The 20,216-nt window shown below is 52.2% G+C and overlaps 7 protein-coding genes across 7 annotated transcripts; 2 read left to right on the top strand and 5 right to left on the bottom strand.

Moving 5' to 3' along the window:
* Positions 1-870: 870 nt before the first annotated feature.
* QC764_304790 (uncharacterized protein) lies at positions 871-1,705 on the bottom strand (the record flags this gene model as incomplete). The annotated part of the gene is made up of 2 exons (XM_062945598.1): positions 871-1,419; positions 1,535-1,705. The coding sequence occupies 2 exons, from the start codon at positions 1,703-1,705 to the stop codon at positions 901-903; spliced, it is 690 nt and encodes a 229-aa protein (XP_062801599.1). The 3' UTR covers positions 871-900.
* A 169-nt stretch (positions 1,706-1,874) lies between these two features.
* Positions 1,875-4,034, bottom strand: QC764_0052020 (uncharacterized protein; the record flags this gene model as incomplete). The annotated part of the gene is made up of 3 exons (XM_062940423.1): positions 3,470-4,034; positions 2,384-3,407; positions 1,875-1,998 (listed from the first exon to the last, which is right to left on the bottom strand). The coding sequence occupies exons 2-3, from the start codon at positions 2,977-2,979 to the stop codon at positions 1,875-1,877; spliced, it is 720 nt and encodes a 239-aa protein (XP_062801598.1). The 5' UTR covers positions 2,980-3,407; positions 3,470-4,034.
* An 842-nt stretch (positions 4,035-4,876) lies between these two features.
* QC764_304780 (uncharacterized protein) lies at positions 4,877-9,427 on the top strand. Its single transcript, XM_062945597.1, is given in 7 exon segments — positions 4,877-4,895; positions 4,955-6,176; positions 6,241-7,026; positions 7,056-7,200; positions 7,260-8,444; positions 8,502-9,341; positions 9,352-9,427. 5 exon segments carry the CDS (start codon positions 6,100-6,102, stop codon positions 8,538-8,540), a joined length of 2,232 nt encoding a protein of 743 aa, XP_062801597.1. The 5' UTR covers positions 4,877-4,895; positions 4,955-6,099; the 3' UTR covers positions 8,541-9,341; positions 9,352-9,427.
* Positions 9,428-9,443: 16 nt separating this feature from the next.
* On the bottom strand, positions 9,444-10,839 carry QC764_0052000 (uncharacterized protein; the record flags this gene model as incomplete). The annotated part of the gene is made up of 3 exons (XM_062940422.1): positions 9,444-10,567; positions 10,603-10,703; positions 10,784-10,839. 3 exons carry the CDS (start codon positions 10,837-10,839, stop codon positions 9,444-9,446), a joined length of 1,281 nt encoding a protein of 426 aa, XP_062801596.1.
* A 160-nt stretch (positions 10,840-10,999) lies between these two features.
* Positions 11,000-11,311, bottom strand: QC764_0051990 (uncharacterized protein; the record flags this gene model as incomplete). The annotated part of the gene is made up of 1 exon (XM_062940421.1): positions 11,000-11,311. The coding sequence occupies one exon, from the start codon at positions 11,309-11,311 to the stop codon at positions 11,000-11,002; it is 312 nt and encodes a 103-aa protein (XP_062801595.1).
* A 320-nt stretch (positions 11,312-11,631) lies between these two features.
* CDC3 (Cell division control protein 3) lies at positions 11,632-16,652 on the bottom strand. Its single transcript, XM_062945596.1, is given in 6 exon segments — positions 11,632-12,862; positions 12,877-13,595; positions 13,650-14,116; positions 14,171-14,431; positions 15,189-15,264; positions 15,587-16,652. 4 exon segments carry the CDS (start codon positions 15,190-15,192, stop codon positions 12,960-12,962), a joined length of 1,368 nt encoding a protein of 455 aa, XP_062801594.1. The 5' UTR covers positions 15,193-15,264; positions 15,587-16,652; the 3' UTR covers positions 11,632-12,862; positions 12,877-12,959.
* An 883-nt stretch (positions 16,653-17,535) lies between these two features.
* QC764_304760 (uncharacterized protein) lies at positions 17,536-20,031 on the top strand (the record flags this gene model as incomplete). The annotated part of the gene is made up of 1 exon (XM_062945595.1): positions 17,536-20,031. One exon carries the CDS (start codon positions 17,536-17,538, stop codon positions 20,029-20,031), a length of 2,496 nt encoding a protein of 831 aa, XP_062801593.1.
* Between the last annotated feature and the right edge of the window lie 185 nt (positions 20,032-20,216).

The following is a 20,216-nucleotide window of genomic DNA, read 5'->3' as shown; positions in this document are numbered from 1 at the left end:
AACATTTGGAATTTTTTAATATTTTTTGGGGGGTTTGTTTTACTTTGTGTTCTAATTCTATTCCTCATAGCGCCTAGAGGGCGACAGAGTTGTGATACCTATTTTTTTCTTCTTGGTTGGAGATTCGAGGGCGAGAAGAGAGGGGAAATAGAAAAATACAAAACTTCAAACACCGCAATGGTTTTTATGTCCTCAAAATTGCATGCGTGACTTCCACCGGGCACGCTTCCAACAATATAACCGGCATCATAGGTCAATATAACATATGATTATTGTTAACTTGTATCCTTTTGAAACAAGAATAGGACTTGAAAGGTAGAGCGAACAGACCTGTTGGTTTCCATTTGAGGCACAGTTCATGATCTAATGCACATTACATTACTTTTACAATGCCATTTATTTTCAGGTTAAGATGCTCCCCATAACTTTCCTTCCCCAAACAAAACACATCATCACATAGCAGATAAGACAAATCATGATAATAATAAAATCAGTATTCTCGACACTAATCCCACAAACCCCCAAACGAGAAATCAACCTAACTAAGGTATCTCACCCCAAAGGCTACTGGTAGCTCGTCTGGCATCCCGCGAAGAAAATCAACACCGCAAATTCCTCACCCCTTGCAAACCTAACGCCCAAAAGAAACCAAACAGGAACTAAACCATATATCAAAGAAGAGGCTTCTCGCTCAGGGTACTAAAAAGCACCTCACCATCTCAAACAATATCAAACAACCTCCAACGCTCGAGACAAACCCCAAACAAGAAAAAAATATTACGTATGTACTTCCCCCCGACCTTCCTTTCGCCTCTTCTAACCTTCTTCTTCCCACCCCCCCTCATCCTCACCCAAACCCCCATCCATCCCCTCTCCATCCATCACCGCTGCGACCAGTCTCTACATAGCAGCCCCAGGCAGGTTCCCCTCCTGCCCCCCCCCTTGCAACTGCCTCGTAATCTCCTCCGTAGTGCTAACATCCTCCCCTTCCCCCCTCATCGCCGCCACAGCCCTCAACCCGGCGTACGGATCATTCACTTGCTGCCCCCCTCTATGGCCCTGCTCACTAGTCCTACTCAACCCCGCAACGGCCTGCGCGGCAACCTCCAGAGGATTCGGCGCCGGCACTGGCTGCTGCTGACCTTGAGCAGCCCCCGGCGGCGGTTGAACCGCACCCGCAGCACCACCCTCAGGAGCTCTCCCCTGAACACTGCTAGGATGAGCAAGACTGATATTCTCCGGCGGCGGCGGGAAACTCCCTTGACTCTCTAGCAACCGCGACTGTAGGTGGATGATGTACTCCCTCAGCTGAAAATTCTCGGCCTGCATCGCCTTGACGCTCTCCTCCATCTGGTTGAATTCCGCAACCTGCTGCTCAAGCTTCTTGATGTAGCCTTCTTTTCTTTGGCGGAATGCTCGCTGTTCATTGATCAGTCAGCACTGTTTACGTAAGGTAAGGGGTAAAATTGATCGCCAAGCTTGTTGTTACAAGTCACAGGCAACAATTGGTTCACGAAACGGAAGGATAACTCACCTGTGCGGCTCTGTTTTGGGCGGCGCGTTTAGACTGGGAAAGCTCACGCTTTTTTCTTCCGTCGGCCGTCTCTCCATTGTCCATCATGCCGGCTGTTGGAGCAATGACGGCAGTAGGACCAGACATGACGGCTACTTGTTCAGGTGGAGGGGGCACACCGGCGGGGATCATGGCAGGCGGGTGTGCGTAGCCAGGAGGAGGTGCAAGATCGTGAGCCGATCGTAGCTCTGGATGGATGTAAGCCTCACCTTGCTGCAATGGTGCGTGGCTATATCCATGTGGTGGCGGAGGGTGGCTGGCCACTGTTGTAGCAGGTGAGGTTCTGTTATCCCCAGGACCCTCAGGCTGCACGTGTGAATGGTTCTGGAAAGTTTGAGGTGGTTGTAAACCGCTGTGTTGGGGTGGTGCTAACACTGGGGCAGCAACTGGCGAGGGCACAGCTGGATCTTCTCGAGCAATAGGCTCTATGAATTATAATAGGTCAGTATACTCAGCCTGTTCAGGTATCTTGTGTAATGTGCAACGGTAGAAATAAATATATTTCCAAGCAACCACACATTGTCAAATGTGGGGAGGGGAAAGAAATGCTGAAAGTGTGAAAGGGTCAAAAAAGACCTCGGACTGAATAAGAGACAACGGTGCCGTATTAACATCCTCGGAGCCCGGAGATATAAGGTGAGAGACGCTGCTGGTTTGCCTGCGAAGGTAGGACATGTTGGGTTGGACAGATTATAAATCCAAGGCATGCTACCGGATGGGGATATACGCCGTCCTTGCAAACACAAGCACCAGCAGGCCGAGAGAGATCCAACGTCCAACAGCAAGGAAAGCCGGAGACCGAGCACTTACAACGGCAACAACAGATAATAACAAGATGCAAGTGGGTGGTGCAGGACAGATGCCGGCAAGGTGCCAACGTGGGATGGAAGGAAGAAGGAAGAATTATGTAAGGAAGTGCGTGGTGAGGAGGGGCAGGGATACGACGGCGGTAAGAAGGGCCTTCTTGTATCCAGAAGTGAACCAAAATCCTCAGCGCACAGTTGATGCGCCGCGTTACCACGGACCGAGCAGACAGACAGGGGCCCGCGGGGCACTACCATGAACCTAACGGAAACGGAGGATGCGGGGGAGGATCTGAGATGTCGGATGGGACGGTGGCCATCGGATTTGGTTGATAAGCAAGCCAGGGACCTGCCCTCGGAAGCGTATATACACCAGGGACAAGATGTGGCAATGAGATGTCGCCGGCAAGAAGAAGTTCTGATGACCGAGAGTGTTTGACCACGCCAGAAATGTCCAGCAAAAGTATCACCATCCTTGTCGGCAACGGTAACGGCGACCGCTATTGCTGAGGGACACGAGGGACGACCATGGTGCAGCGCGAGCACTTGACAGGCAACAGCAAAACGGCCTGTTTCTGCGGACACCTGTACTGTGCAGCGCATGGCGCACTTGCACCTAGAGCTGCAGAAGAGAAGGCAACGACGGAATGACTGATGAATATTGGTTGCAGGACATGGTGTTTGTTGTCCGGTGTGTGGTTATATCTTTCCTCAAGGGTGAAACGAAGCAGATGACGACGATGAATGTAAAGTAACTTACCGATCTTGACGCTAGACATTGGACAGGTCGATGCCACAGTGGCCGTCCTGACTCAGCAGTGCAGTTCGATGGAGTTGATTAGGTGATGGAAGTTTTGGTGGGTGGTGGTGGTGAGGCGAGGGGTGGCGTACAGAGCGTACAAAAGCAATACCTGTACACACCAACTCGAGCCACTGAATGCACTGCGCCGACCGGCAATGGCAATGGAATGCTGACTGTCCTTCTTTTTTTGTTTCTTTCTGGAGCAACGGATGGCCTTGTGCAGCGCGGGCTTGGCTATGTCAGCATCTTGTTTTTAAACCCCCATTCCATCATCAAAGCCGCGGGACTTACCAACGGATACGGATCTTGTTATACCGTCAAATCCGAGGGGCTGGGAATAACACGTTCAGAACGCGACAACACGACGAGAGCAAGCAGCCAGATCGAGACGTTTCGGTCTGTATGTATTACCCAGTACCTCGACACCACAGCTTAAGTGAGCAGCAGTTTGAACGGACCAAGGGAAAACCAGCCAGGAGATAAGGGACTCTCGGAAATGCGTCAAATTTTCCGATCCGTGATCCCGCGAGTTCTTTTCCCGTCCAAGCAGCAAATATCGCGCCTCTTCTTGGGGATGCCGGCCAGGGTTATGTCGTTTGCTCGAATGATGCTCTTTGTCAGATGGGATATTGCTTTGTCAGCAATTGCTTGGATGCTTGGACGAGGAGACCGCGCGGTTGCGTGATGTGTCATCAAAGATGTGTGAGGTGGATTCTGTTGCAGCAGCGGGGAAGGTTTGGCTTGGCAATTTTGCTGCAGAGTGGAAATATTCTTGGCACAAATCTACCGGCCGGTTTGCTTTTCCGGTTCCGAAGAGAGGATTCTGGTCCGTGCCCACATGAAGCTTAGGTGAGGTTCTGGGATGAATTCAATTTCGATATCTGAGCTTCTGAACTTCGTCCCTTCTCAATATCAAACATGCGTTGCAGTTGTTGCGGCTTGGGATTGTCTCATCGGTCAGATAAACGACACAACCCACCACCAACCTCGACTTACACCAAGACAAGGCCATGCATCCTCAGAGCCAGTGGCTGCCACGCTTGCCTGCATTCTCCCACTCGTATACCATGCTCGTCCTACTGGTCTCGGTGTTATTCAACATTAACTTTCATCCGCCCTTACATACGCCGGCTGCAGCAAACATTTACACTCTCGGTAACCACCGGCCGGTTTCTTTGCTTTCTCATAGCTAGCAGGTTCGGAAGTCATGTGCGTAGTCATCGTCATTGCTACCATGGTGAGCAGTCAACTTTGTCAGTACCAAGTGAAGCTCCGAAGCTCCGAATTACTTATCTCGTCGAGATAAGCCGCATCTTAGACGTCTAGTAGAATACGGTGAACCCCAAAAGGAAAATGGTAAAGAATGAGGAACGAGGGCGCAGACGGGACGGCCATCTAGCTTCCGAATTCAGTAATTTTGCCAGTTTAATCGACGCCATCGTGGCGGTAGCCTCGCATGCCCAGGAAAGAAGGACACTGCCGAGAAGAGGGGATTACTATTCACAGGGCCTGACTAACACCATATATGGGTACGGTGAACTTCAGCACATTTATCTCGCGTGTTCGCGAAGGAAACGCTGAACAGAAACTTGAATGTTATGGGTGGGATCGCCTCTTATCACCCAATCGGTAGCATTACCATGCGTATACGGTGAGACTTCGAGAGAGCACACAAGATCAGCGGGGTGGTAAGGGTACGATATCCACTCTGACCCTCGTAAGCCATATGCAGTCTCTATTGATCTTTCCTGAAGCATTTCCTGTTCACTTATATAGCGTTCGATCAATATGACTCAGTCACTCGTGTGGCCTCTTCCGCAGCTGTCTCCTCACGGTTAGGATGGAGCAGCCTGTGCAAGAAACGAGGGTTGGGATCTATCTCTGTCAGTCCACACGCTCAGGAGGCGATGTCCTAAAAGTATCACTTACAGTAGGCAGATTTCTACGCTTTTCCCCGGGAATACCACAACAGCACATTGGTAAAGGATCGTAATTCAGACACTTCTCAAAGTATTCCACTTTGCCTGGGCCTACTCATCATCAGTTATGTGTAGTGAGCTGAAGGTGGTTCACAGGAACACTTACCGATGCATTGGACTTGATAGCCTGAGTAATCGAGCTCCTCGCAGCACATGGTCTGACGCCCTGGTGCGCAAGCCAATCCTGGCTTGCTGGCATCGATGGCGAAGGTGTAGTTGTAGGGATCGTTGGAGAAGGACAGACCAGTGGTCCTGGCCACGAGCATGCTGATGAGCACAACAGCAAGCATCTTGATACTTTGAAGGTCACTTTGATGGAATGAAAATGGAAAAGCCAGTGAACCTCGACACCATTAAAAATGGCATGGTCATCTCGAGTTTTTAGGTTTGTGAATGTGGCTTGCTGTTGTGGAGAGAGTCCCGACTAGCCTAATCAATATCCGTTATGTTTTATTCCAGTTTCAACTTGCTGCCCCTTGACAACCTTCACAGTGCTTTCACCATGTCCCCCATCAAACACATCCGGGAATGCCCTCATCATGATCCGTAACGTAATTACACAGATGGTGTATCATCGCGTAATATTACCTGCCCAATCAAAGAAATCTCGGGATGCACAGGCCACTCGCTACCCGACTGCATGGATGAGGTGACATAGCTCAGCTGTCGAGTGACGTCGATCCCGCTTTCTGTTCAGGTTTCATTACGCTTTTCCCCACGAGAACTTCAGCTGGGTCGGGTCATTGCCAAGGAAATATCTTTGTGACCCCATCAGTTGGGCTAGCTGGTATAGAGAGGGATCCTCGTCATTTCCCTACATTTCATTTTCTTTCTTGTCGAGAAAGAAACTCTTCAATTTCAACCCAAGAAACACCTCACCAACAACTAGCTCTCTGAAACCGCTCACTTACACCACAGCCCAACGGCTCACCACCACCAGCTATGGCGGACTCCCCCCGCGATAGCAGTCCAGAAGGACTTGTTTCAAGCAACAGCAACAGCAAATACCCCAACTTTGAGTACATCCCCCATTTTACTTCCACCTGTCCCCTGTGAACCAGCTACTAACATCCCCCTTTCCAGAGTCGACTACGTAATCTCCTACTCCCTCCCACCCCCCTCCCCCCCCTCCCAACAACTAGCCGAAGCCGAAGCCTCCTTCAGCCAACTCATCCACCTCCTCTCCAAAACCGGCTTCGCAGTCGAGGTCCGCCCCGGCCGCCCACCCACCACCCCGACCTCCCCCTCGTCCCTGCTCATCTTCCTCCGCATCGCCTCCCACTCCCTCCTCGAAAAGCAAATCTACCGCTACCGCGTCCAGGACTGGCTCTACGGCGTCCGCACCGCCGCCCCGGGACCACCAAACAGCCTCTCGGAGCAGGAGCCCATCACCGACGCTGAACGTCTCCGGCTGGCGTACTTGTTGATCACGAAACCGGTCAACGAAGGAGGAGCAGGCATCACACCCGGGGTGGGCCAATGGCGCTTTGTAAAAAGCGTTTTCCCCCTTCACGACAGAAAGTTCAACAAGGAGTGGATCAAGGACTGGTCGACAAAGTATATCCTTGACGATGAAGATCTGTTGAAGATTAGGAACCAGTTTGGCGAAAAGGTTGCGTTTTACTTTGCGTTCCTGCAGTCGTACTTTCAGTTTTTGCTGTTTCCTGCTCTGTTCGGGTCGGCGGCGTGGTTGGTGCTGGGTGGGTTTAGCTGGGTTTATGCCGTGGTTAATTGTCTCTGGGGTGTGATCTTCTTTGAGCATTGGAAGGTGAAGGAGGTTGATCTGGCGGTTCAGTGGGGGGTGAGGGGGGTGGGCAAGATTCAGCTGCCGAGGCCGCAGTTCAAGTTTGAGAGGGAGGGGTTGATGCGGTGACGGGGGAGATTGTAAAGGTTTATAGCCCGTACAAGAGGCTGGCGAGGCAGGCGTTGCAGGTGCCGTTTGCGGGGGCTTGCGTGGTGGTGCTGGGGGGGTTGATTCTGGGGTGTTTTAGCATTGAGATTTTCATTACCGAGGTTTACATGGGGCCTTTTAAGCAGTATTTGGTGAGTGTTTGGTCTGGTATTGAAGTTAGGGGGGAAAGAAGCTGACACGATGCATATAGACTTTTTTGCCCACGGTGCTGCTTACGATTTTTATGCCCACCTTCACGACACTGCTCACGAAGCTGGCAGAAAGGTTGACGGAGCTGGAAAACTATGAGACGGTCGATGCGCATCAAGCTTCGTTTGTGCAAAAGATTTTTGTGCTCAACTTTATCACCTCGTATCTCGGCATTTTCCTCACGGCTTTTGTTTATGTACCCTTTGGCAAGATCTTGGTTCCCTATCTGGATGTATTTCAGTTGACGGCTCAGAAATTTACTGTGGAGGGGAAGCCGTTGCCGACGAAGGAATGGGTTATCAATCCTGACCGGCTGAGGAAGCAGGTGATTTACTTTACCGTGACGGCTCAGATTGTTAACTTTGCCACCGAGGTTATCGTCCCTTATGCGAAGAGGAGGATTTTCAAGACGGTGGAGAAGGTTCAGATGGAGGTCAAGGGGGAGAAGGGGGCGGGTGTGGAGTGGCCGAAGGATGCGGACGAGGAGCACAGGTTCTTGAAGAGGGTGAGGGAGGAGGCTGAGCTGGAGCAGTATGATGTTACGATTGACTACAGGGAGATGGTGATTCAGTTTGGGTATCTGTCCCTTTTCAGTGTTGTCTGGCCGCTGACTGGGTGTTCGTTCTTGGTCAACAACTGGATTGAAGCGAGATCAGATGCGATGAAGATTGCCGCGAATAGTCAGAGGCCGATTCCATGGAGGGCGGATAGTATTGGGCCTTGGTTGAATGCGCTTGGGTTTTTGTCTTGGCTTGGTTCCATCACGTCGGCCGCGCTGGTGTATCTGTTCAATAAATCTGGGGGAGGTCAGCTTGGTGTTGGGTCGGTGTGGGATATCCCCGGCTGGGCGCTGCTGTTGGCTATTCTTTGCAGTGAGCATGTCTACTTGGGCGTGCAGTTTGTTGTTAGGGGGGTGATCAAGAGGTTGGACAGCCCCGGCTTGCAGAAGGAGAGGGCGGAGAGGTTTGCTATGAGGAAGGAGTTGCTTGAGAGGATGGTGGAGGAGGAGGTGGTTAGTGCGCAGGCTGAGAAGGGGGTGGGTGTGAGGGATGGGGAGAAGATTACCAGGGAGGTGTTGGAGGAGGAGGCGAGACAACATAGTGGGTTGGGGCCGGAGAAGGTTTTTTGGTTGAGGCAGCGGGGCGCGGGGGAGAGTGTGGAGGTGGGGAGGGGGTTGATTCAGTTGGTGAGTAACTAATTTTGAGGAAAATGGGGCGAGGCAGATGATGCTGATGAGATGTAGGTTTCGCTTGCGAATAATAACACTGCGAAGAGGGAGTAGAGGGTGAGGATGAAAGGTTGTTCGAGCGAGGAAGGTGTTAGGTGAGAGAAGGGGGTGGTGGTGATGAGTTGGGGAAAGACTGTCCTTTGAGGGGGGAGTTATTTCAGGGGAGGGAGAATGAATGAAGTAGTATAATGGGTGCTTTGTTCTCTGGCTGAGTTTCCATTATGGTGTGTTTTATGTTCCAAGGTGAATGGATGTTTTATTGAAGTTGCACATTCATTCAAGCCATATTTAATTTACTCGTTCCACGGGGCGCCCTTTTCACTCTAGTGTAGTCTTGATTATCCCTCCTATGTACATATCCATGGACATCAATATTTCCACCTGACCCCCATTTTCTCTTCTAAAATGCTATCCTTTCTGTTTCTTCTTTCTGATCCCTCTCATTATGTTGTTACATGAGTTTTGGTGTTACAAGTTCTATAGCATGAAAACAAGACAAACGAGGTATCTCTATGTTTTCATAAATCAGGTAGGTATATGTACATGAGCTGGCGGGTTATCTACATTTGTTTTTTTCGTAGATGACACGGCCGTTTGTGGCGGACGGCAGGGTCCAGCTGCGTTGTTGAGGTTTTCCTGCCTGTGGCGGGGGCGAAAAGTCGTCGTGGTAGGGAGAATTGGTTGTTGTTGGATATGGTAATGGTAGTGGTGTGGCGGGCCTTGTTCGTGAGCGGAAGTTTGGTCATAGAGGTCCACATCCTCTCTCTTCCCTTCCTTGCGCCGGTTACTCGATGATGATGGCTGCTGGGGTGGCCTCGACTTTCGAGTATCGTCGTCCATCTCCGCGTCGCCCCGCCTCGCCCCGCCTGGGGAGAATATCGCCCCAGCGTCTTGACATAGCATCGCTGGGCGAAGCAAGATTGTTGGTCATAAACTCCGCATACAAATTTAATCCCCTCAAGGCTGGCGGTACTGGCGGAGGATGGTCTGAAACCAAGGGATTCGATCTGGCGGCTTCTTTTTGTCCACCACCGCCACGTCGTCACTTTCCTGCTCTGGCTTCGCCTCCGATTTTCGTAGGTTTTGCGACTTGAGCACTAGCCTGTCAACCTCCTTTTCTGGCGCCTCGGCTTCTGCCGCTTGTGATTTCAGCTCTGCTTCAGCCTTTCGTGGTTCTCGTAGCTCCGACGATGGTTTCTTCTTCTCCCCCTCCTCTGCCCTAGCTTCTGCCAGTTGTGATTGAACCGCCTCTCCAGTCGTCCCATTCGGTAACACCGGTGGTTTTTGCAACCCATTTCCCCTCTCCTCCACCAACCTCCTCTCCATCTTCTTCGCCTGCCTCCACTCATGATTCGCCCTCCTAAAAAACTTGAGCCGATCCGTAATCTCCTCTTCTATTTTCACCCTCTCCTGCGATAGTTCCCTCGTGAATCTATACTCCCCGCTCTGATGCCTTGCCGCCAGCTCGTCGAATACTCTCGCTGCTTCCCGGACTTCTTCTAATGTGCAGGGTTTCCCCCGTATCCTAGCCACCGTCTCTTCTAGACATTGCCAGTCCAGCTTTAGAATTTCCTCGAGGGGACGTGCTGTGGATGTGTTATCTTTTGGAGGGTGATGATCTGGTTGCCGGGGGTGATCGCTTTGCTCTGATGGTGGTGGTTGTGGAAAAGAGTCCTCTTTTGGCGGGTTTATTGCCGCTTGCTCGTCCGATGGCGGCTGTTGGGAGGGGTTGGTTTGTTGTGATGGTGGTTCTGGAGAGGACTTCTCCTCAGGTGGGTCTGTGACCACCTGTTCGTCTGGTGTTGTTGGTACTTCTGGTTGGTGGTCGATTCGGTTAGGTGTATTCTCTGCATCGTTGCTCGTCTCTGGTAGAGATTGTTCAGTTGCTTCGACCGGGGCAATTTGTTGTCCCTCGTGTGATTGTTTTTCGGTAGTGGTGTTGTTGATGGTGGTGCCAAATTCGGTAGGTATTGCTACCGCCTTGGTGACCTCAGGAGTGGCAGCAGTGCTGGAAGCACCCGAGCCGCTGACAATCTTCCCATCCGGTATTGGTGACGCCGAAGAAGTACCCGTCCTCTCCTCTGGCTTCCTGTTCCCCTCCCCGGCATAACCTCACCAAAGAACCTCGCCTGCTCATCACAAAACCCCGCCAGCTCAATATCCAGCATCGAAATATGATTCTCCGGCTCATGAGTCCTCCACCGTATAAACACCGTCCTAAAAGTCTAAATCTCCTCATCAGCAATCAAATCCCCAACATCCAGGTCCCCCCCAAAAAAAAAAAAAAAAAAACTCACATTCGACCACTCCGGATGATGCCTCCTAGCCTTACACTCCCCGCAACAGCCCCCATAAACCCCACGCCTTAGCAAAACTTCCAAACTCAAAATACCTCTCCAACCCCGTCCCATCCTCCGTAATCCTCCACCGTCCCCGCCCCCAACCAACAACCCCTCAAGCCCCCTCCTCCAAATCTCATGCTCCTCGTCCGCCCCTTCGTCTCCTTCTCCCCCTTAAAACCTCCTCCCCTTCCTCCTCAACGGCCCAATAACCCCTAACTTCAAATCCAACTTCCTCACCCCCCCATAATACCCCCAAACAGCCGGATTGTCCCTCGGCGCCGTCTTTAACACACTAAACGGGTCCTCATACTTCCTGTGCAGGCCCGTCCGGATCGGGTCGGTGAGCGAGGCAGGCCTGGTGGGCTTGATAAACTGTCGTCTCGTCGTCGTCCTTGTCCGATGATCATGATCATGAGGTGAAGAAAGGCAGCAGCGCAAGCCCGGTGACCGCCTTGGTTTGGCAACAAGAAGAGAGTGGCGCATCTGTCAGAAACAAGAAAAAGACCACGCCGGCTCTCATGGTTGTTGCCGTAATCTCCAATATCAAAATGTTGAATTGAAACAGCTGCTGCCCGCTCACATTCAAAATTCACAAAGAGAGCCAATGATGATGGTGGAGCAAATTGGGTGCATCCGGGGCGCCATGATTGGCCATGGCCAAGCTGGCAGGTGGGGTGTGGGGTGAGGGGTTGGAGCGTGGGTTAGGGTTGTAGCTGAAGCCACATCGACAACCACATATGTGCCATGCAAACAACATCTGTGGCTCAACTGCACTACACATTCACATAGAACTACACCTGGTTGGAAGATATGGTCTGCTTCTGTGAGTTTGGACTGGGCCTAGCTATACCGTTCTCATGATCCTCACATGTCAATGTCACAGAACTCACTAACAGCACACACATTGCAAAAAAAAAGAGATCCTTTTGTATTTCAGACACAGACACTAAGCTAAACCACAGACAGTAAAAAGAGTGCGAAGAAAAAACTTGTTAAAAAAGAGTTAGGCTATTGTAGGTGTGCAATGTTTTGGGGGCAAGCGAAATTGGAAAAAGCTAGGAAACTAAACTGAGAAACGTCGTGATTGTGGTGATGGGTGTTGCGTGTGTTTCTCTTGCCGTCGAGAGCCGAGTCGTTGGTTTTGTTGTGTTGTAAGAGAGAAATCGAGGCCCCCAGCCGAGACAAGGAAACCGAGCTGAGAGATGAGAGAGAAAAGAGGCTCTTCTTCCGTGAGGGAGGTCGGGGTATGATAGAGAGGACCAGTGGTTCGTTTCCTGTTTCCCGCGCCAAAGACAAATAGTTGGATCAAACGAAAGTAAGAAAGCAAAACCTCCCAGATGAAAATAAAAGCAGCCTCCCCCCAACTCATCTCCGTGTCCCATTTCCCCCCGTCCAAGCCGGCCGTAAAATGCAACAGTTGGGTATTTGGTCGTATATCTTCATCCATACCTCGCATCCCATGATTCCCAAACAGCCGCCATCCGCCATCCGCCATCCCCTCTCTGCCCTTCTCTCCAGCCAGCCTCGTCAACAGCTGCGAGGTCCGGGCACGGAGGTGGTGTCGTTGGTTAGCTAGCTCTGCATAGGTGGGCCGAGGAGGTAAGGATGGGCCATCGTATGCGAGACAAACCCGTTCAAGGAGCGTAATTGGCTCTGAGATATCGTAGAACAGACATCCAACTTGTGACGTGACCTCGTGAGACGCACCATAAGCCTTCAGCCCGAGTCCCCTGCGCCCAAAACCTCATTGCATCTCCAACAGCATGGTATCTCTGTTCAGATCATGCCCCGGCGTTGTACAAATGCTCAGCATTCCCCTTCAGCCAATTATATCTGCATAGTACAACAACGGCCACCCGGACTCTCATCCGCCGTGACCTAGACCCGCCCAATGACAGACGCCCCTGCAAGACTTTTCGCGGCCGTCCCCCCAAGCCATCGTTCGCCAAGTATTAGGGAGTGTTCGATTAAAAGGCGTGACAAATGAAAATGAAGAAGTGAAAGAGAGAGAGAGAGAGAGAGAGAGAGAGAGAGAGAGAGAGAGAGAGCCGGCAAGCTGGTTGTTGTTTGGATATCATGAGAGTGTGAGACGTGTCGTGGGAGTAGGGAAAGAAGCGGTAAGGCTGCCAGATTACCGGAGCGAAAAGCCCTTCCTCTTCGGTTCCTTCTCCAGTGGCCGCCCGCTCTCCACTCTCGACTTCTTCTCCTCGAGCTCCAGTCGTTGCCGTTCGAGCTGCTCCTTCATCTCGCGGTGGCGAGCGTAGAGCTCCTCTTCGCTCTGCTTCAGCTTGGATTCCTTCTCAGCGACCTTCTGTTGGAAGACCATCTTCATCTCGGCTTCCATCTTGGCGAGCTTCTGCTCATGGAGCGCGCGCTCCTCCTCCTGCTTGACGGCGGGGTTGACCTCCTTGAAGACACTGGGATCTTGCGACACGCCCATAGCGATAAGCTTGTCTGTTCGGTAGTTCTCGTAGAGCGTGTTGTTGGTGTTCTCCTTGAGCTCCTCCATGTGGGTGCGGATGAGCATCTGGCGGAGCTTGACGAAGTCGCAGTGCTCCTCGTTGTCCACCTCGATAACACCCCAGGGGTAGGCACGGCCGCGGACCTTGCGCCCGTCGGCGTTGGTCACCTCGGTGTTGGCACCGACAACGGCAAAGGGAACCTTGGACATGATCTCGTTGTTCTCGGCAATCGTTTCCTCGTCATCAAGCTCATACCTGGGTCCCTCGAAGATCTGGACCTTGTGGTACTTGATGTCGGCAAGAATCTGCAAACAAGTCAGCGGTGCGTGCCCAGCCCCTCCGGAGAAAAAAGAACGTACTCTGGCCTTGAAGGCAACAACCTCCTCATCGGTGAGGGTGTCGGACTTGGCAATGACTGGGATCAGGTTGACCTTGGTGTGGAGGCGCTTCATGACCTCGATATCCAAGGGCTTGAGGGAGTGGCCAGTGGGCTGGATGAAGAAGACGCAGGCGTGGATGCGGTTGTCAACAATGTTCATGCGGTTGACCTTGTTCTCAGCATCGAGGTAGGCGTCGAAGCGCTGCTCGATGTTGTCGACAATCGGCCTCCAGGACTCATCGTTGTTGACAAAGTCACCGAAGCCAGGCGTGTCGACGACCGTAAGCCTGAGACGAACACCCGCCTCCTCAATATCTGCGCTGATAGATTGAATACTGACGGTCTTGGGAACAATTTCGAGGCTGGGTCCCTTGCGCTCCTTGGGTGGGTACAACGACGTGTTGAAAAGAGTGTTGACGAGAGTAGACTTTCCGAGGCCGGATTCACCTGGATAACAGCTTGATCAGAGCTTGTCCACATACACAGAGCCAAAACACGTACCGACAACCATAACGTTGAAGTTGAAGCCCTTGCGAACACTCTTGCGGTGCCATTGGTTAGGGAGGTTGGCGAAACCGACATAGCCCGTCAACTTGCGGCGGACAATGTTACGGTCGTCACTCAAAGCTGAAGGAGCTGCGGCGAAGGAGTCAGAGGGACCTTCTCTCGAGTCTTGAGATCCGGGTGTCGAGGGCTTGCCAGTGGGCACCACTGGCGAGGCCCTGACGGGGGGAGGGGGACTGTTGGGAATACCGTTTGAAGCTGCAGCACCTCGTTGTTAGCAAGACTCCTCCCGAATGGTCAATGTATAGTAGCAATGCGAAGATGCCAGGTCCAGGGGCGAATGGGGCCTGACAAATGGTATCATGGGGTCTCCTCATTGGAATCCGCTGGTGTCTGTGGACCACGACAGAATCGCCAGGTTTGGGATACAGCGAGCCGTACGAAAGCGGTTTGGCCATGGGGAGCTTGGGGGGGTCCTCGATGTTCAGCATGCTTCGGTAGTGGCGGATAATATTCTCCTTGCTCTCGCTGCCCAAGGGTAGACTGCTTGTCCTGCTCCCGGGGACTGGTGGAGACGTGGCACCGTCCCGCGATGAGCTACCGTCTGTGTCCAGGCTGATTACACTCTTCTCAAATTGCACGCTCTTGGTACGGGATCTGGTGGCGTTGTGGACCATGGTAGCGAAGTGCATCTCGGCAAGAGTGTTGTGTTGTGTGTATCTCGATGGGTAAGATGCTCGTCGTCCAAAAAACGAATTCCCAAGAAACGGTAAATGGCAGAGAACGAATGCGGTGGGTGGTATCCGGTGAGCGATTGTGGTGATGCTGGTGAGAAAAGAGAGAGGAAAAGTTCAGGTCGAGTGTGTCGAGATACATATCGGGTCGGACTCATATGGGGCGGCTAGTAAGGTGCGATGTGGTGGTCGGCTTCCCGCAGCGGACGGCGATACTTGCATTTTGTTGTCCTCAAAGGACCGGCACTGACGACAGCGAAGAACAAAAAGCAGGAGCTTACCCATTGTTTAGAGGCACCACAGTGGATGAAGCAGGTGGTTATTCGGTAGGTTGTTAATGAGGGGAAGGCACGAAGTCTGTGTAGTAGAAAGAACGTCAGCAATAAGCTCTGGTTTTGTCCCTCGTACCCTAACTTCCCAACTGGCACACGCACGATGTCCCAAAACGAGCTAGAGCCACCAAGCACCAGCCAAAGCCAGGAGCTATTGGTCCTGACGGTCCTGCCCTTCGTTCTGGACACTCCTCTCTCTTTGATGGGATCTCCAGACACGTTTATTGTATGTTGCTTGACCACAGTGCAGGCACAGAGACCGAAGCAGATAAACACAGCCGGGCGTGCGTGGGCAGAATGGTAGGTTCAAGCCAGGAGGTGCTGGGGGCTGGGCTTCACGTACGTACCGGGCAGACAGCGAAGCTTGTTTGATATGAGCGAGTCGCGTGTCGGCAGGTGTGAAGGAAGGGAGTTGGGTAGTAAAGGTAAGGTAAAAGGATCTGGTAACGCTGGATCGCGTAGAAATACGGCGGGGGAAAAAAGAGTGTTCGAAAGGTACGAAATGTCGATGAAGAAGGATGTGAAGTTGTCGATAGTGACGAGGTGTCGCGGTCGTCGTGAAGAGGAAATCAAAAAAAAAATTAGGGTGCGACAAACAGGCAGGCAGGGTGGCTTTGGGTTGGGAGATTTCCCGTCGTCTGGTGCTGCGCTGCTCTGGGCTCGGCGCGGGCGCTGGGACTGGTCTCTCGCAAAAGGGGTTGATGCGCTGGAGGAAGTGGGTGGCCGCTGCGTCCCGTCACAGTGCGCAGGGGTCCTGGAAAGGTAATGACCGGGGGCCGGGATGTTGGGAGCTTGTGATTCGCCAACAGCCTGCCAATGGCTTCAAACATCCCCAGACCAAAAGGAACCAGAAATCTCGGGCCTGTTGAAGCTAATTAGACAAGACTCTGCATTCATTCCTCCATTTCTTTTTGATTTTCATTTTTTTTTTGAAGAAGAAGAAGGAGGCCTGCACTCTGGCCTTCTGCTAAAAACATCCCGACGGCCGTCAACAGCACCGTGCTACAGACTCAGATACAGACACAATTGTCACCTCAACCACGGAGTCAATACCGAGAGACAACTTTCTCGAATAGGGTGACCCCAGTCTTTTCAGGTACGGATATCTTAATCGCCGCCCACACCCCACCGAGCATCACAATGCCGGCATCACCCAGTCCGTCGGTTGTCGGTACTTTTGGCAACTGTCAATGATTCTTCAGACGATCAAACACGGCCTGTTCTGGACGAAGAAAACTGTGAATGCAGCAACTTCGGAGTTGCATATCTTTTCAGCGTCAGATGGGGGCACGGACAGAACCTCAGGTCGCCGTTTCAACGGCCATTCAACATCAATTGGAAACGTTGTTTCAAGCACCACTTCAACCTGACCTGACAGAAATCCTCAACCAAAAAAACAAAACAAAAAAAAACCATATGGGCTCTTGGCCATGATTTTCTTCAAGGAGGGTAGGTGTGGTGCCAGGGGGTCGGTGCGCTACCACTGGAACCATTTGTTTCGAAAGGAGGTGACACGGGATCACTTCATTCGATGCTCGAAATTAACGACCCCTTTTATGAATTTCTTCCGCACAGCGTAGAGTCCTATGATCTGGTAAGCCCCGGTATCTTCAAGACTAGCTACAGCTTCAAGATACTACTATTGTATGCATGCTCGCTAGCGAACCAAATCATACGAGCTGCAGGCATTCCGGAACGCTCATGCATACATATTGCTCGTGTCACCCCTCCGAGATGTGGCAGAGACGTATTGGTGAAAGGTGAGAGCTGAGCGTCAGAGTGAAGTTGTGGACAGTACCACTTCTAGTCACAATGACTAGGTATAAGCTTCCTATCTCTATGATTACATTTATGTCTTCCTAACAAGGAGGTCAGCTCCTATTGTTCTCATCAACACCGTCCTCACTCTCCCAAGACCCCTGATTATCTAACCAACACAAATGTGGCCTGTGCGCCGTCCCTGAATGCCGAGCTCCCCCCAAATCGGAGCTTGGGCCGCCCCCTCTGGCGATGATGTAACCAGATCGGGCCTTTTGGGTCCTTGAATTCTTGCGACTTCGACGGCAGCAGCAGGTTTGCAAGTTTTCTTTGCAGATTCTGTTTTTGTCGGTTCCGGTTTTTTTTCATTTGCCTCGTTTTCCTCCGTCCCTTTATATCTCCTAGACATCACGCCACTCGGCTTCAAACATACCTACTACCTAAACAAACAATGCGCCGGAACCCCGCCATTCTCGGAGACACAATGCTGGAAAGCCGGTAAGAACGATATAATCAACAACCACCACAACAAGACAAAATGATACCGCCACGCTCGGTACTACACAAATGCCTTACGGGGATTACAAGGCGGCGACCGCTATTCAGCGTTACGACGACGACAAGATCACCCAGGAGAGCACCGTTCAACGGCCGTCATGGCTTCTTTACAAGCTCACGACAGGGGGCGGAACAAAAGGGGTCGTCAAAAGTGGGCATCACCCGAACCGTTGGTTTATCGACGACTTGCGCTTTGCTTGCTCTTTGGCTCTATCCGCACGAATCACTGACGCAGCTTACGAAGCCTTTGGGCTTAGTTGCCGACGAAAGGAGAACGTCGCCCGATGGCGTGGAGATCAAGGTTATCAAGAGCACCGAGAAGGGCCGGCAAAAGGAGAAGCGGGAAGAAGAGAGTGTCTGGGCTGGGATTGCCAAAAGCTTGGAAGGATTTCCTTCGATTCCGGGCCCGCCCGAGAATATAACTGATATGGTTGTCGACTTAATTTTGCCCGAGTGGACCAAGAGTTTGCCTGGGTTGATGAGGAAGTTGCAGCGGGAGTTGGAGATGGCACCGGGGTCGTTGGCGGCGGAGATCTGGGACGAGGCAAGGGATCCGTTTACGCACCCCGAGATTGAGTGGGAGGCTAAAGTGAGAGTGTCGAATGCGCTCTGTGAGGAGGAAAAGACTTTCTTGGAGAGGCGGAAGAAGGTTATTGTGCCTGCACTGGCAAAATACTTGGGATTGAAAGAGGAGGATATACACCCCGATGATGTCCCCACTGTGGCTATTTGCGGCTCAGGAGGAGGTTTGAGAGCGTTGGTTGCTGGAACTGGGTCTTTCCTGGCGTCCACCGAGGACGGCTTGTTCGACTGTGTGACGTATGCTTCGGGCGTGTCTGGGTCGTGCTGGCTTCAGTCCCTCTACTATTCCTCAGTCACGGGCAACAGCTTTCAGCGAGCGATCGATCATCTCAAAGCACGCCTCGGCACCCATATTGCTGACCCCCCGGTGGCTTTCAACTCGTTGACTTCGGCGCCGACGAACAAATATCTGCTGAGCGGGATTGTGGAAAAGTTCAAGGGGGATCCAGCAGCGTCTTTCAGTCTTGTCGATGTCTATGGTATACTGTTGGCGGCGAGGCTCCTTGTTCCCAAGGGCGAGTTGGAGGTCAATGAGAAAGACTTCAAGCTGTCCAGCCAGCGGGAATACGTCAGATACGGCCAGAACCCACTACCCATCTACACCGCCGTTCGTCACGAGATTCCAGAAATGGACGAGCAAGACGCCGACGGGAACCCGCCCGTTTCAGAAGAGGCCAAAGAACGTGCAAAGAAGGAAGCCTGGTTTCAGTGGTTCGAAATAACACCCTACGAACTATTCTGCGAGGAGTTTTCCGCTGGTATTCCCACCTGGGCACTCGGCCGCAAGTTCAAAAACGGCTCTGACACTGGTCTCCGTCTGCCTGAAGTCCGTATGCCTCTCCTCCTCGGCATCTGGGGTAGCGCCTTTTGCGCGACTCTCAGCCACTACTACCGTGAAATCCGCCCCATCATCCGCAGCATCGTCGGTTTTGGCCCCATCGACGGACTTATCTGGAACAACCTCAACGAGGACCTTAGTAAGGTCCATCCTATCGACCCTGCCTCGATGCCGAATTTTGTGTATGGCATGCACGGCAAGTTACCGTCCACCGTTCCCGAAACCGTCTACGACAATGAAAACATCCAACTTATGGATGCGGGTATGTCGAACAACCTGCCCATTTATCCGCTGTTGCGCCCGGGGAGGGATGTAGACATCATCATCTCTTTTGATGCATCGGCAGACATCAAGACAGACAACTGGCTCTCGGTGGTGGAAGGGTACGCCATGCAACGCGGGATCAAAGGGTGGCCGTTGGGGATTGGGTGGCCCAAGCCGGAAGCGTCGGCGAACGAAACAGCGAAGCAGCTCGACAAGGCGGAGAGTGCCTCTTCGCCGTCTGAATCTCAAGATCGCGTCGCGGACGCGAAGATGGAGCAGGCAGCCCGTCAACAGCAGATGCAAGAGGATGACAGTTCCAAAAGGACCGAAGCGGAAAAACATCAGCAGGCTTCGGACGAGTTGGGGTACTGCACGGTTTGGGTTGGGACCACGCAGGAGAGGAGTAGTGCTCCGCCGCCGCCGCCAAAGCCGATTGATGATGAAAGTAGCTGGAGACTTATGGAGCCGGACGCGGGGATAGCGGTTGTTTACATGCCGTTTTTGGCGAACGAGAAGAAGGTTCCCGGGGTAGATCCGGCGGGGAGTGAGTACATGAGCACGTGGAATTTTGTGTACAGTCCGGAGGATGTGGAGGGGGTGGTGAGGTTGGCGAGGGCGAATTATGAGGAAGGGAGGGGGCAGATCAAGGCGACGGTGAGGGCTGTTTATGAGAGGAAGAAGAGGAGGAGGGAGGAGCATGCCAGGAGGGTGAAGGAGGAGGCGTGGAGGAGGGTGATAAGGGGGGGCCGGGCTGGGAAGGTTGGGGTGGAGGGGGGGGATCAGTTTAGTTAGGAAACGGACTGGTGTCAGGTGGTAGGATAGGAGCGCGGAGGATGGATGGTTGGAATGGTTAGATACCCTGTTCAATAGATTTGCTTTTCATGATTATTATATTCATCTGGAGCGGGCAGGCAGTGTGAAGTCCAAGATACGTTTTTTTTTTGCAACATTTAAAAACACAATACTATACATACCAC

The sequence above is a fragment of the Podospora pseudoanserina genome, chromosome 3 (genome assembly GCF_035222485.1).
Source record: "Podospora pseudoanserina strain CBS 124.78 chromosome 3, whole genome shotgun sequence".
NCBI classification, from domain to species: Eukaryota; Fungi; Ascomycota; class Sordariomycetes; order Sordariales; family Podosporaceae; genus Podospora; species Podospora pseudoanserina.
Note: the sequence above shows the minus strand (reverse complement) of the source record. Positions and strands in the feature narration are given on the sequence as shown.

What these genes read in the sequence shown, in the direction of transcription:
- QC764_304780 (XM_062945597.1), top strand. Translation starts at nt 6,100, where the DNA reads ATGGCGGACTCCCCCCGCGATAGCAGTCCAGAAGGACTTGTTTCAAGC. An exon ending in GAGAGGGAGGGGTTGATGCG is followed by an intron (nt 7,027 to 7,055) that starts GTGACGGGGGAG and finishes AAAGGTTTATAG; the next exon opens with CCCGTACAAGAGGCTGGCGA. An exon ending in GGCCTTTTAAGCAGTATTTG is followed by an intron (nt 7,201 to 7,259) that starts GTGAGTGTTTGG and finishes CGATGCATATAG; the next exon opens with ACTTTTTTGCCCACGGTGCT.
- CDC3 (XM_062945596.1), bottom strand. An exon ending in CTTCAACGTTATGGTTGTCG is followed by an intron (nt 14,117 to 14,170) that starts GTACGTGTTTTG and finishes GCTGTTATCCAG; the next exon opens with GTGAATCCGGCCTCGGAAAG. An exon ending in TTGTTGCCTTCAAGGCCAGA is followed by an intron (nt 13,596 to 13,649) that starts GTACGTTCTTTT and finishes ACTTGTTTGCAG; the next exon opens with ATTCTTGCCGACATCAAGTA.